Consider the following 15954-nt stretch of genomic DNA (forward strand, 5'->3'; position numbering starts at 1 on the left):
GCTGTATCCGCCCCTATCCGAGTGCATACAGGCCTTGATCTCGAGGGGGGGGATTATACAAAATATTGATTAGTGGTACTGAGCCGAATTGACATGCAAACCGGGATTGTATAACCACCACTTTCCATATCTCTAGCCGGGAGCCAACCTGTACCGACATATTAACGCAGGAGATAAGGATTCCAGCTGACAGGACAACTGTTTCTATCTCGACTGACCACTCGTTCACTCGACTTTACATACCTCCTAACACGGATGACCTTGAACTTCTTGCCAAGGGAGAAGATGTACTGACAGTATCAGATTATCTTTGGCTAGCCCTTTTCCGATGATACTGGCATGTAATTCGGTGTTGACAAGTGCAACATCGTGGCATGGGAGAAGAGGAAGATCCGACGGTTTACCTGGGGTAGGAGTAACTGACCCCCTTGAAACGATGCAGGTTAGAGACTAACTCTGGAATGCTTTTTATAAAGGACAAACTTCGGGCAGAATACAAATGTAGATTATAAAACAGTGCTGAACGTTTGCAGTGAAGTCAAGCCACAAATACTTATGCTCTACCAGTCTTTTCATATTCTTTTGATGTTGATTTGAAGAGACAAGAATTAATGGGTACTGCCGTCCTCCCAACAAGAATGATGTCAGTCCTTCTCTTGCATGAAGCCAGCTAGCCTGAAAAGTGAAACAAAGCTTTCCACAACGATGTGTGAATTTGCATCAAAATGTAGATAATACAATACTTTTGAATAGACTGTCTTTCAATTCTTATTCACTTTTACCACTAATATGGTTGCCAAGATTCAGAAAAAACATGGTATATATTCGCAGCATGCCTACAAAATGTATCGCTTGTATCCCAAATTGCCCGACTCTCCGTTGTTCTCGGTGCAAAGCGAAATGTCTATGCCTATGGACACACGGTATGTGAATCTTGGAGTCAAGCTACCAAACACGATTACGTATTCTTAACTTATCTGAGTTTAGAGACTATATATAATCAGTAGTTTAAATGGTATAAGAAACACGATCATTCAAACTAACGAATAGATAAAACATAAATATAACTGAGGTAAACAAATAAGACTTTGTTGCTATATAGATACAGGACAAAACCCATTTATCTGATACATTTCTAGAAAACTCAAGTGCCGCCATGTTTGCCATGGAATGTCATAAACTCTAGACTGGAGATGCGATCCTTATTAAGTTTATACACGTCTTATATTTATCTAATTGATTGGAAAGATAAAGTATAAATTTAGAACTTCTGAAACTGCAGTTTGATATATTGACAGTCATATGATTGCAATCATCTTAACGATCTCGCACACCTTTTAAATAAGCATATTATTTCATGATATCTGGTATCGCATTCAAATACTTCATTGATTTAATGAATAATGAATGATTTGGCATTAACAGTATTTATAGCGCAAAACATTAATTGATAAAAAATGTCAACAGAGATATCACCATGAAACTAGTCCGTGGAACCTTTGCGATATACCAGTGTTATGAATTTTGTAGGAAAGTGTTGAACTCGATTGGAAGAAGTATTTTCTGGAAGTAATTCTATATTGTAAGCAATAATTGACATTTGCGTGTATCGCCATGTGTGGTTATTACTTCGTGAACTATCACGCGACACACACCATCACGCGACATCATGTGTGTGCGTGCGTGTGTGCGTGTGCGTGCGTGCGTGCGTGTGTGTGTGTGTGCGTGTGTGTGTGTGTGTGTGTGTGTGTGTGTGTGTGTGTGTGTGTGTGTGTGTGTGTGTGTGTGTTGTAGGGGGTGCAGGTGCAGGGTGATTATCATATAAATTGACCCCCAAAGAGTTAATTTTGCTGGTCAGATTCAGAAAAATATGCCTCACTCTCACTGAAAACGAATCGCGAATGCATGCATTAGAGAACAAACAGGAAGTGGAACGGATGCAGCTAAACAATTGGTTCTAACCAATAATAGCAGGGTTGTATCTATTCACCATATCGTACAATACATGTGATAGTGCTCACCTGGCAATACTATTCTTACTATTGCCCAGTTACTTAGGGTACAACGTGAATGAAGACTAACATGCAGTGAACACAACAGCCAGGTTACAGAGAGTGAGTTTAGTTTTACGCTGTACTCAGCAATATTCCAGCTATATGGCGACGATCTGTAAATAATCAAGTCTGGACCAGACAATCCAGTGATCAACAACATGAGCATCGATCCACGCAATTGGGATACGATGACATGTGTCAACCGAGTCAGCGAGCCTGACCACCCGATCCCGCTAGTCGCCTCCTACGACAAGCATGGGTTACTGAAGATCAATTCTAACCCGGACCTTCACTGGTCGCCAGGTTGCAACACAGGTGCCAGGAATTTCATAATCATAGATTAAAACAAAGTATCTACTGCTCACCTGATTATCTTTTAGCATTGTTTTCATCATTATAAAGCCAGGGTCACAAGAAACAAAGCCCACATTTACGTCATATCAAACTCCATAATGACATATGCAAACCTTAATGAGCAATTGTTTAGACATACGGGTTCAATGTGGCTGCAATGGCGGTCATGTTTGATATCGGGACAGAATTTTATGAGTAGCCTTTAGAGCTCCTGTTAATGGCAGGGAGGACCATCAAATACCGAGCCTGCACGTAGCCTCACATTATAATTAAGTCATGAAGATAGAGTGTCTATTACCTTGTCTTATGCACCTTGTGGATGGATACAGCGCTTTATAAATACTCATTATTATTATTATTATTATTATTAGAAGAGAGGAAGGTCGGGGTTCGATCCCCGGCCACGTCATACCAAAGACTTTGCTTGTACTTGAGGGGTTTAATGAAAGATGGCACTTGTTGTAAAGGGCATTGAACAGGGACCCATCATGTCTGGCATGGTATCTCAGACTGAATAAGTGACATTGATCCGGACCGACCAAGCAGTCTCTCACAAACAAATGCTATGTCAGAGCAACAACCTTGAAAGCGATATTACACCTCATTTCACTTCACCTCACCACATTTCACGTGAGATAAAATGTTGGGTATATTTTTTAATGTCTAAATGACAGCTCCAATAATGAGGCCTCTTATATTACGCTGAAGCCCACGCCGCACGGCCATGCTCTAAACGCATGCAACATGATGGACATTATTACCCGGATAACCGAAGCTGTCTGTGAGACGGTAGTCATATGACTTATCCCACCGGGTACCCATTTTCTGCTGGGTGAACAGAAGCAATTTTGAACAAACGCACTTGCCTAAAGTGAGACCACATGTATCACGTGTGCTTTGTTGTGGGGCAGGACAGAAGTCCTAGAAACACTGAGGAGTCAAGCTGCCAAACACGGTCATCCATCTAAGGACTCTCCGCCACCAACAATGTTTAACTTCAACTGATTTGTCATCTGGGCTCAGTGCACAAGACCACACACCACCACTAATGAGATTGATACAAAGACAATGCTTGGAGCAGTATTGCAGTTATTCAGTATTTTAATATTGGATACCACTTGGACAATCGGTCTATAACGTTTTAACTCCACCGACCTAATGAACAGATGGGGTAGTGTCAGTACTATAATAGGATGTGAAGTTACACGACTGGGAGAAAAATAGGACGAGGCTAATTTGATGCTGTTTATTAAACTGATGCGTGTTTCGCCTTCGTGCGAAAAGCTAAAACTAAAAAGTCACCTTCCAGCCAATAAACCCATTGGCGTATGTGTGTTTTTTGCTAACACGCGAGTTATCCTCGGTTGAAGGAAAACTAAGTTCTATGGATAGTCAACTTCTTTATTGCAATGAGTGCGACGTTTCGGTGTAGGTACTAACACCGTTATCAAGCAAATGGTTCAACAATTTGAAACAAGGAGAATATATACATTGCTGCATAGTGAGTATATACAATTAACAAGGTTGATGTACATTGGATATTTGATAAGTGATTACAGCAGAGGAGGTTGATTGTGATTAGAGTTGAGTTTATACAACCCATGGGAGGAGAACCCATGGGTATACTGGAAAATCTTATCTGACCAGGTAAAGTAGGTTGAGCAAATGCAGGAGTTGATGGGCTACCCATGAGTTCTCCTCTCTCCCCTATCATCACTGAGATATACATGACGGAACTAGAAGACAAGGCCCTGCTGACATCACCCATCGCACCAATATGCTGGTATAGAAAAGTAGACGACACCTTTGTAGTTCTCAACCCCAACGACAACCCTGAACATCTCCTCAACCACCTGAATTCCCAACATCCCCGTATGCGGTTCACAATGGAAGAAGAATCTGACAACAAGCTCCCTTTCATCGACGTCCTAGTAAAGAGAGAAGACAACAACAAGCTCTCCACTACTGTCTACAGGAAACCCACCCATACCGACCAATACCTTCACTTTACCTCCAAGCACCTCTACAGGTTAAGAAAGGCATCATATCAACTCTCACCCGAAGAGCCAAGAACATCTGCTCGACAACAGAAGCCCTATAAACCGAACTAAACCACCTCCGCCATGTCTTCGTCCATTATAACCAGAACCCCCAGAAGTTAGTCAACAATGTCATCACAACCACCCTCAACCCAAGAGATAAACCACCCGCCGGCAATCAGCACCCTTTGTAAAAGGTATTCCGTATGTCCCAGCAGTCAGCCACCAGATAAGACGACTCCTTCAGCAGCAAGCAGGCATAGACGTCCTGTTCCAGAAAGGCAAGTCCATCCAGAACCTCCTCCAAGCCACAGGCAAACCACCCTCAACAACAAAAGATGACCCATCGGGAGTAGTCTACCAGATTCGTTGTCAATGTGGACACTTCTATATTGGTGAAACATCCCGCCCGCTCCCACTACGAATCAAAGAACATAAAGCGTCAGTCCAGAAAACGATTCCAAATCCGCCATAGCCGACCACACCCAAGCCAACTCTGACCATGGCATCCTATGGAACAACATCGATATCTGGAAATCAACCGACAAGACTACAAAATTAGGAAACTCCTTGAAGCCATAAACATCCAACGCCACAACCCCACCATGAATCGTGATCAAGGTTATTTCATCTCCTCAGCCTATCACCACCTAATCAAAGACCACCACCAGTAATCCTTCCATACCTCCTTTGTCCATCTGGCTTCCACGCTCCCCTTTGTGCTTGCAATCACAACTAGTGTACTTCAACCTACTTACTTATCATCATCCCATTGTACGTCAAACTCATCAATTGTATAAACTCAACTCTAATCACAATCAATCACTCTGTACATCAACCTCCTCTGCTGGAATCACTTATCAAATATCCGATGTACATCAACCTTGTTAATTGTATATGCTCACTATGCAGCAATGTATATATTTCCTCCTTGTTTAACACTTGCGTGATTGTTAGTATCGAAACTTGCACTCATTGATAAAGGTGTTAGTACCTTCACACCGAAACGTCGAAATTATCCTCATTGCGGATTGATAATTAAGAAGCGTCTTAAAATAACCGTTCATCCATAGATACTTAGTTTATCCTTCATGATAAAAATGTATTCACAACAGTATATGTTCAGTTAGCAACCAAATGATCTACGAAATTACATCGAAATAAATTTTGTTCAAAATACGGTTTTCAAGAACGCTGAATGTAATAGGTGGTTATCTTTATGAAAAAGCTAAAATACTCAAGTAAGTCTAGCATATTTTTGACGCAAAGCATTGTGGGTATTGCTAAGGTAAACCATCATGGCGTCCTCCGGCGTAAACGAAGCACCTTGCTGTTTACATTTCGTAATGCGGAACAGTTACAAATTATAGTAAGGCTATGTACCAATCACGTTTTTATTTGGTGAACTTTATGTCATGGATACATGATCTGAACAAATTTAGATCATGACTGTCATCAATTAAAATTGAAAATTTTTATCAATATTTGCAAAGTTTAGCAAACCTCTTCAGTTTGTGTTTTGATGTTACGAATGATTTTCAGTTAATATTGCTTTTCGTGAAACTGTTATTCGATCATGATTATGTCAGTAGATTATACCGTTGCAGTACATAAACCACGCCACTGTTGGTTCATACGTGTGATCCATTATTTTCCCATCATGAATGAGTCCGGTTACATTGTGGATGTTTACATGTCCAGAATAAGGATCTTATGTATCTGGTTTTTGTATCCCTGACATTACCCAACAAAGACGTTGAGTTCACATTGTTTGCTCTGTGTTGACAAACACGCAGGATGTTTATTTGTTGTGTCAAAATCAGTGTTGCTTTATTCCATATATTTTTGTATATTTTCTTCTCGTGATGTTGTGTGGCATTTTTGGTTGTAACATAATCTTTTTGCATGTATCAATACATTGTTATTCATATTGTGCATCACATCATCAATTGTAAATCCAAGACGGATCAATATATCAGTGAATTTTGATCCCTCGAATATTTCATACACTCTCCGCAGATTTCCACGGACTGACACACTCAAAAGAACAAAATGTCGGAAGGACTTGGAGAATCTCGAGGTAGTCTCATAAGCCAGCTGTCTGAATCGACAGTTTTGAATCAAGATTTAGGAGATATTGGTTTATTGGAAAATGAATTGTTATCCAAACCAAACCTACCACGTACCAAAGTTGCCAGATTTGATCTTGGCTCACCAAAATTTCCTAAAGGAAATGGAACTACTGTACCATCTGGCATCAGACTTGGAATAAAACCAATGCCGAACATGGCAGCAGAACTGAAAGAGAGACTGTATGATAAACCAGAAAACTCGACTGTTCTCATCAATGCAAAATATCAGACACAGAGACCTCCATCAACAAATGGCAATGTAAGTAATTCTAGCTTAGACTTTGAAATTTTAGGATGTCTATCACAGAAATCATGAGAACAAGATTGTTGATGATGTTGAAGTAAAAATAATCATTTATAGATATCCGTTAACTAATATTCTTTCATGAATTGGGTGAGTGAGTTGAGTTTTACGCCGCACTCAGCAATATTCCAGCTATATGGCGGCATTCTTTTATGAAACCATAAGATGAAGTGTATTGAAACATTGATATTACATGTAGCAACACAGTTAGATTCTGCATGTTCAGATTTGTTTATGCCTTTAAACTGATTTCAATATTTTATGTTAAATGCAGTTTTCCTTAATAGTGGGATGATAAAACTCTAAGACCTGCATATTACATGATAAAGATCATTACACCAGGTATACAAAAGCAGATCTGTCTGTCTGTCTGTCTATCTAATATAATAATGTGTTAAATTCTATGTTCCGTATTATTACAGCTGCAGATACCTCGTCCTCCTTCTGGTAAACGTGAGCAGCACCCAATGCCAGCTTTCAGAACCACATTGTTTAGGAAGGACTATGACCGTCGACAGCAGCAGCTCAGACAAGCAGCTGGGGTCGAACTCTCCTCACCACCTATCCTGAAGAAAATGTAATGTTAACATCTTCTCTGTCACTGTGTGGAGCATACAATGTAGCCCCAATATTGCTGATTGGTGCATTAAACAACAATCATTCACTTTCTAGATGTATATTCATGACACAATTTATGCAGACTAATTGAGATAATTGTAATTCTTGAGCGCTATTTCTCTGAAAGATGTATGTGCTATTCAAAATTGAAAGGTCAAGTGTCTGATATTTTCTATGGCTTTTCTATATTCTTAGTGAGTTAGTGAGTTTAGTTTTACGCCACTTTTTAGCAATATTCCAGCAATATCACGGCAGGGGACACCAGAAATGGGTTTCACACATTGTACCCATGTCGGGAATCGAACCCGGGGTTTTCGGCGAGACGAGCGAACGCTTTAACCACTAGGCTACTCCACTGCCCCCTTTTCATATTCTGACTACACTACATATAGGAACAATGTTGCTGAGGTGAACCATGAGTGAACTTTGATCACAGGCTATAAATGTGAAGCGTGTGTAGGTTTTAAAGCCAATCCAACTCTATCTTGTAAAATTGATTTAGTTTCATTTACCAACCAACAAAGTATTACAATGGCTACAGCAAAGAAAGCTCCATGTAGTAGTTAGATAGTTTGTTCCATAAACCAGAACTATTATTTTGAAAGGGTAATTTTCATATATTATGTAGAAGGTTGACCTAGATATGGGTCACACACAATGCATCTGGCACCACATTCTCATAGAGCTACACTCTTTCCAGTATTCAAAAAGCTGGTCCAATACGAAGGGAGATCGATCTCGTTGCTGACAAACCAACCCCGGACATACCGATGGGAGATCAAGCTAGTTTTGTTGGAACAGAGAGCGGTATGTTGTCATGCATGAAACTTCTCAACTCTTAACCATGATGCTTATAATAGAATATATATTTTCTTAAACATGTTAAAAATGTTTAACTCATTTCTAGTTTCTAATAAACATGATTAAGGAAGCAAACAGAATTTAAATGATGATTTCTTAGACATTTCTAATGACAACACATGTTTAACAAATTCCTTTTTCACAATAGCTGAAGCTGTTCATAGAATTTATGTCTTTCTTAAAACATATTAAACACAACACTCAACATTTATTAAGGATTAATTTTAGTATCTACAAACAGTGTACAAATTAAAAGAACTTTATATATCTATCAAATTCAATCTTTTGTAACAGACCCAAGGGAACCTTGATTGATGTGTAAATTTAAATTTCTTTAAGTAAGCAGGGTAACCTGACAGTCTTTTGTATCTGTACAAAGAACACCAACAGTATCACTACAATAAGTATAACAGCAGTGTTACCATTTTGTGTGTGGCTTCTGTTTGTAGTGACCATCAGTACTGCAGAAAAACACAACCGTCAGGACTCAATACCAGTATCTGGCTCAATCACAAGTACTGAAATACCAAGTGTGGATAAAGATGACGTTGATGACGATGACATTGATGAAGATGATGGTGATAGGAAATACCCTGGCGAGATTCCAATCATAGCTAAAAGGGAGAGAACTCTGGAGATAAAAACTCCCCCACACCCTCTGGACAAGATAATATCATTAAAGGAGGATGGTCCTAAGAGAGCACCCAGTGGCCGAGCTCTAAGTGCCAAACAATCTGTGTCATCAGCTCGAAGTCTTTCCAGACCCGACCCCAACATTGTGTTGACATATCTCAGGAAGAATAAGTACGATGACTCAGGTGAGACTGGTTATACTGTGTGTGGATGAATGTTATTTTATGCAGCTGCCTCAATATTTCAGCTTTATCACTGCAGCCTGCAGCTGTTAAATATTCGAGTTTTTAACGGACAAACATTGTCACTGCAAGAGCAGGACTTAACACTACTGGAATAAGATGTCACATTGTCAGCTGAAGGGAGGAAGTGAATATGGTTTACAATCTTCTAGCAATATTCCATTAATATCAGACCTCTTCGTGGTGTAGTGGTTAGAGCGGCCGCCCGGAGAGAGGAAGGTCGCGGGTTTGATCCCAGACCACGTCAAACCAAAAGACGTTAAAATATGGTACTTGTTGGTCCCTGCCTGGCGCTCGGCATTAATGGGTACAACAAGGACTGGTCGGCTCGGAGTCAGTATAATGTGTCTGAGTGGGGTATTCATGCTTCACTGCGGCATGGTATCTCAGTGAGCTAGCACTATGAAACCAGCTGGGCTAGTACAAGCAGCCGCACATACACATACACACGCATGCATGTCGTCATATGAGCAAATTCTCAAGCACGACGTAAAACCCAATTTCACCTCACCTCCATTAATATCATGTGGTGAACTCCAGACATGCACATCACATATTCTACTACTATGCTTGAAATAGAACCAGAATCATTTGGCAAGGTGAATGAATGATTTAACAACAGCTGACGTGACAGAACCTAACCAGCTGATCTCCATATATACTCCTCACAAAAAGTTAAGCAACAAGTATTTTTTTCCACATATTTTCTTCATGGGTATATGAAGTTATTACTTGGCATATAAGCCATGCAGGAGAACCCTTTACGATTGATGAACTTAAAGCATTTCCCATATTGTTTTTCTGATAACATTGTTAGCACCGCCTGAACGCAACCACCCTCAAAACTCACATGCAAAATGCATGGAAAACATGTGCTATACACGTCGCACATGCGTTCTGATTGCGTTAAAACTGCCAGCAACGACAAATTGTTGACAGTAACATTTGAGAAATGGCTAGGCGTCACTTGACACCAATTGAAGTTGCTCAAATTGTTGGAATGGTGCAGGGGGGTCAGACCCAGAGTGCTGTTGCCAACCATTTCAATGTTCATCGAAGCGTCATCTCCAGAGCGATCACTCGTCACCAACAGACCGGATTGATGACTGAGAGACCACGCTCAGGTCGTCCAAGGGTGACAACTCCCAGAGAGGACCGATACTTGGCCACCCTAGCCCGGCGGAACAGGTTCACCACAGCCAGATCTCTCCAGAATGACCTCCAGAGAGTTGCTGGGAACAGAATATAAATATAAATAGAGTTTCATATCCTGTCATCACAATATTTTTTAATCGAATATGAATTGATTATATTATCGAAAACAATGATAGTGAATCATAACATGTTTCCGACAAACACGCACCTGGCCAATCAATATACATCATTGTTTTGTTTATAAGACTACACAAAAATATGCAATGAACAAGACAATTCCTTTAAATATGTGTGCATATACATTTCATAACATATATAAATCATTTTCATTAAATATTATCAGTTTTACTTATAAGGTTGAATTAAATCGTTCTGCATGATTTTGTGCCAGTCATGGCGTCACGCTGCACGGAAACTTTGACAATTTCTTATGAATGATCAAATCATTGCATTGTATCTATTTTTAATTTCCTATTTCTTGCTACGATACTCTTTCCATGCATATTCCAAACGTTTTGTGCCATTGCAAACAATGAATAGACGGATGAATGTTGGAAAATTTCAGAAAATGCTATGCAGTGTAAAATCGGACTTTGTCTTTGTTAACATTTCAAACAAGCGCAGTCTTTCGAGCATAGCGTTCGTGTTCACACCTAATGTTTTGTCTCATTTGATGTGGACAGTTGGTATTGGTGACAAAGACCAGTTGCAATTTGATTAAAAATGTATGGGGAATTCATTGATGCATTTTCGAAGCTAAATATGAAATATACGTGATGTAATAGGCATCTCAATACCGGCCTTCGCGAAACGTGATTTTGTAAACACTATCCAATATGGCGGAAAGCGCTCTACAGCGTTCGTGTAAGTGTATTTTCGAAAATATCCCAACCGATTCTAGATTCATCGGCAACGTTTCAGAATTATCATTTGCGATTTCATGTAAAACTGATATCAGTGATCATGAATATGTTATTTTTTGTAATTCAATACTCCCAGTGATTATCCGATTTTCACATTTAAAACATACAGCAAATAACGCTGTGAATCGCGATTTCGTACTGTGTCAAAAATGGCGATATTTTCAATGAAGCCTATTTTGAAAAGTCATTTGCAGCTCTTGAGCTTTGTCTAAAATAATAGTGGATGGTATCAACAAACGGGAAATTTCCCGCAGAATTCGAAAGTGTGAAGTGTATTTGTGTGCGTGGGATATTTTGATTTCTATTGGACTTCAAATTGAGGGTTGAAGGGGAAGGACATATATGTCCATGTGGCATGCAGGGGGTTCTTGCAAGTGTACACGAAAATTAACCTTTTTGTCTTGCACTTTTTCATCATAAAAAGTGTTTATCAAGTAGTTTTATATCCAAACCCGTACATATATCAGAAGTAACTAGTTTATTTTTTGCATTACAAGGGCGGATACAGCTTTTTGAGAAAAGGAGGGTGCACACTATTGAGAAAAGGAGGGGGTGCACACTTCATTTTCACCCGAGTTTCAATGGTCAATTAACAAACTTTCAGCACAAAAGGGGGTGGTGGGCACCCCTGCACCCCCCCCCCCCCCCCTCTGGATCCGCCTATGCGTTATATCAATTCATATTTTCAACATTTACCGAGAGTTCTATGTCCACAATAAACACACCATGGCTTATGTCCCTTGGAAATGACGGTATTGGTGCCCAAGCGATAAACGAATGCGACGTTTGACCTTATTAGACCCGTTTCACGTGGTGCAGGTATAGGTGTGGTTCTTGTGTCTCAATGCGCAGGCTACTGTTTTAATCCACCACTTGCCTGGCCGTCAGCTGGCTATGTGGTCAGTTCTACTCTGCCATGACGTTGCAGTTTGAAAAAACCCGTATTCATTGTACTGAAAGTGTTACCACGTAACAAAATTGTATAACATTCAACCTGAATCGGTCACCTTTCCAACAGTATCTTTTTTCAAAAAAACTAAAACGTATGCACTACATCTAGCTTGTCATCGTTGAATGTGCCGGCATTCTACGTTTGTTACTAAAATTCCTACATGATAAATCGTATGATATGTCCCTCCTCTTCCACCTTCACTTTGATATCAATACCATATCAAAATACATCACAAAGATAAATGCAATTTGCAGTTTGAAATTCGTGTTTATGTGATATCATCCCCTCATGTAGATCAAATATACTGAAAATTACATGCACGTAAATCTCGCCAGTTTTGACACATTACTAAATCACCATTAACTGCATTTTGCGTAATATATAGTATGTCTTTATTCAAATGTCAAATTTTACTGGGAGAATTGAATTTAAAGAAAAAGACGTATCATTGTGATCAGCGGTAGTTTGGGTGTTGTATGATCGAATCACCAATGCTCGTTCTGAAACATTGTCGATGAACCGAGAATCGCTGAGAATGTTTTGGAAAATACGCAAACACAGTATTAATGTCAAAGTGAATTTTCAGCCATATTACAGAGTGTTTATAAAATCACGTCACACATATGTCGTTTATGTTTCGCCTGTAAAATCAATTGTATAAAATTCAACACCATCTTCCTTACACGAATCCCTGAATTCCTCATACAGTTCAAAATAAACTGACAAATGGACTCTGTCACCAATACGAAGTGTTTCAGTGAAATACTACTTGTTTGAAATGTAAACAAAGCCAATCTCAGATTTTACTCTGTGTATCCGTTCGCCTACTTGTTGCATACACTTGCTCATTAGTTTTAGAACATGCATTGGGAAAGGTATTGTAGCAAGCGATAGTTAAATACAATAGGTGTATTCCAATTATTTTCTAGATTCATCACAACATATTATAGTTTCTGAAAGCATAACGCCATGACTGACGCAAACTCACGCACAAAGATGATGGTACTTCTCTTAATTTCTGATTCTTACCCTTGGTCACAATGAAAACAAAAACAAAATAACAATCAGCAGACTGACGGAATTTTCGGACTACTTACATGTCACATTTATGTATATATGTTGCTTGAAACAACGAAGATTTCCTTCGAAAACTCTGGCGTACTCGTGTCAGTGAACACGCCATTTTGAAAAAGTCGCGTCCCGATAGTGATGTCATACGGACGTCAACATTGTTATACGTATTTGGTATTTTCATTGATGTGATGTTATGAATAAAATACACATGAACAATCTGTCCTGCTGCTTAATTTTCTGTTCTTATGCTTCTTTCGTATTTTCACAAACTTTTTTCACGTGATTAATATCAGTATTATTATCTTTTGATTTGGGACTAGACAGGAGACCAGTTTAAGATCAAGTGGCACCAATTACGTCATAATCAAAGGGTGGTAACTCTGGCCTGTTTAGCTCGGCAAACAAAGGCCTTATATAGCACTTATTTTGAGGGTTATACTAATTAAAACAGTTCACTTTGATTCACATAAGAATAAATGCGATTTATTCGTGTACACTTCCCCTTTAAATTATACAGTAACCACATACTTTTTGATTGGCAAGGTTGCATTAAAATTGAGATGTTTTTGTTATTTTGACTGTTTATAGTTTTTCTGTGTTTAGTTCCTGAAAATGACAGTGTTGTTGACAAGCTGATTGAGTTGCGTCAGAACTTAAACTGGGAGACACAAGTTCCTCGATATGGCCCAGAATGCAAGAAGAAATTACTCGAAATGATGCAGAAGAAATGTACAGATGATGTAAGTTGGAACTAATCATGATACAATGATTGGTGCATCACCAATCATTTTTTTTCCACAGTAATCAGTGAATATCAATGGCAACATTCTCATCACAAGATAAAAAAGTTTCTTTGACGTTAAATAAGTACTTGAGATAGTGCTCATCTATATTTACTTGCCTTTTGAGAATATCCCAGACTGTGCTAGTTTGCCCTACTGACTGAAACTAAAATGAGCTAATGGCATGGTCTGTTGGTTTGGAAAACTTAGGTCAATTACTCTGCCATTTTTTGATGTTATTTGGATTCTGTTCCATTTCACCCAATATTTAAAATGATTTAATATTTTGCAACTTTTCCATGCTCTTATTTCTCTAAAGTGTTGTCAGAGCAGTGGGGTAGCCTAGTGGTTAAGGCGTTCGCTCGTCACGCCGAAAACCCGGGTTCGATTCACCACATGGGCACAATGTGTGAAGTCCATTTCTGGTGTCCCCCGCCGTGATATTGCTGGAATATTGCTAAAAGCGGTGTAAAACTAAACTCACTCACTCACTCACTCTAAACTGTTGTCTCTCTAAGCATTCTCTAAGCATAACATTCCTTTGGCTGTACTTCCTCACACCAATCATCACATCTAAATATATTCAAGAGGTTCAAATCCAGTTATAGTTGTAGCCATTATTCAGATGAGTGAGAGTGCCATGCCATGAGTTTGTTCAGTTAGACTGCTGTTTGACAAATAGACACACAGATGAATATTGAATTTGTCACAGGTAAATATGTGTCAGTTTGTGTAATGAGAGGTCAAGAACGGTCAATCTCTGAAATGTAAGAATCACTTCAGTAAATTGTATGACCTTTCTCAGTGTTGTTCATATGACACAGTTGTTGCATATGCTCTGTGCATTGATGTGTTGACCTTACAGTTGTCGTGGATCAAAAGCTTAGTGCCTTCATATTCCTTTACGTAGTTAAATTTGTGTGGTTGTATCGAACCATGGATAACACAAGGTATTTTCGTCGATTCCTTTAACCTCGACACACTGATGCTTGACTATTTATGTGAGTGATGCAAATCTGTGAGTCCAATGTTCTTACAGGAAAAGGTCATGAAAGAGGATGATGGTCAGTTTTTCTACTGCCTACCAAGAAACAGGCGACATCCACGAGCACGGTATGACCCCTATGACCTTCAGATTGTGTCCGCAGACACAGCCAGGGCTGAAAGTATCTACTGGACAGTGTCTGCCTCATACATTACCAGGGTAATGTATTTATCATTTTTATCTCACATTAAATACTTATCTCAAAGAAATGCAATTGTTACTTTTAAGCCATAGAACAAGATTATTTACAGTGTATTCTGTTTTGATCAGTAAAAACAGAATTGAAACAAACGTGGGTATTTCAGTGCCTGCAAGGGGAGAATGGCCAGGATTCCTCCTCCAACACTGATGCCCTTCTGTGGCTGTGGGAGAGGCGGCTCTTCTACATGATATTCCAACTTCCTGTCTTTGTCAAGTTCAGGTGAGAAATGGCTTGTTGTTAATGAAATGCAGAAGATTTACATAGAAGTACTATGTATGTGCTTAGGCAATACTTAGAGTTATTTGGGAAGGGGTGGTGGTGGTGGGATTGGTCATAACGTATTACGGGACCACCATCGTTTGCTGATCCTTTCATTTTATGTAATATTCTTTCCTGACTCCCAGATAACTGGGGCACTTTGTTCCTGACAGCAGTATGTTATGTCTGACATAGGATGGAGGTAATTTTTTAAAACTGAAATGTTGTCCTCATTAAGTTATTGACACTGTGTCTTATACAAGATGGAACATGGGTTGTCTAAGGGATGTCTAATTTTTAGCTAGGGGAGGTGATAATTTTAAAGA

The 15954-nt window shown here is 39.3% G+C and overlaps 1 protein-coding gene across 1 annotated transcript in view; it reads left to right on the top strand.

Annotated features, from left to right (window-relative positions):
- Nucleotides 1-5735: 5735 nt before the first annotated feature.
- LOC124285411 (dynein axonemal heavy chain 6-like) overlaps nt 5736-15954 on the top strand; it is a 102217-nt gene continuing 91998 nt past the window's right edge. The window contains exons 1-8 of the mRNA XM_046721635.1: nt 5736-5816; nt 6467-6838; nt 7306-7460; nt 8202-8308; nt 8812-9180; nt 13945-14081; nt 15163-15327; nt 15474-15589. Coding sequence (XP_046577591.1) covers nt 6500-6838; nt 7306-7460; nt 8202-8308; nt 8812-9180; nt 13945-14081; nt 15163-15327; nt 15474-15589 — 1388 coding nt within the window. The 5' untranslated portion in view covers nt 5736-5816; nt 6467-6499. The remainder of the gene's footprint in view (nt 5817-6466; nt 6839-7305; nt 7461-8201; nt 8309-8811; nt 9181-13944; nt 14082-15162; nt 15328-15473; nt 15590-15954) is intronic.

The sequence above is a fragment of the Haliotis rubra genome, unplaced genomic scaffold (genome assembly GCF_003918875.1).
Source record: "Haliotis rubra isolate DU_JTF1 unplaced genomic scaffold, ASM391887v1 Scf36, whole genome shotgun sequence".
In the NCBI taxonomy this organism is placed as follows: Eukaryota; Metazoa; Mollusca; class Gastropoda; order Lepetellida; family Haliotidae; genus Haliotis; species Haliotis rubra.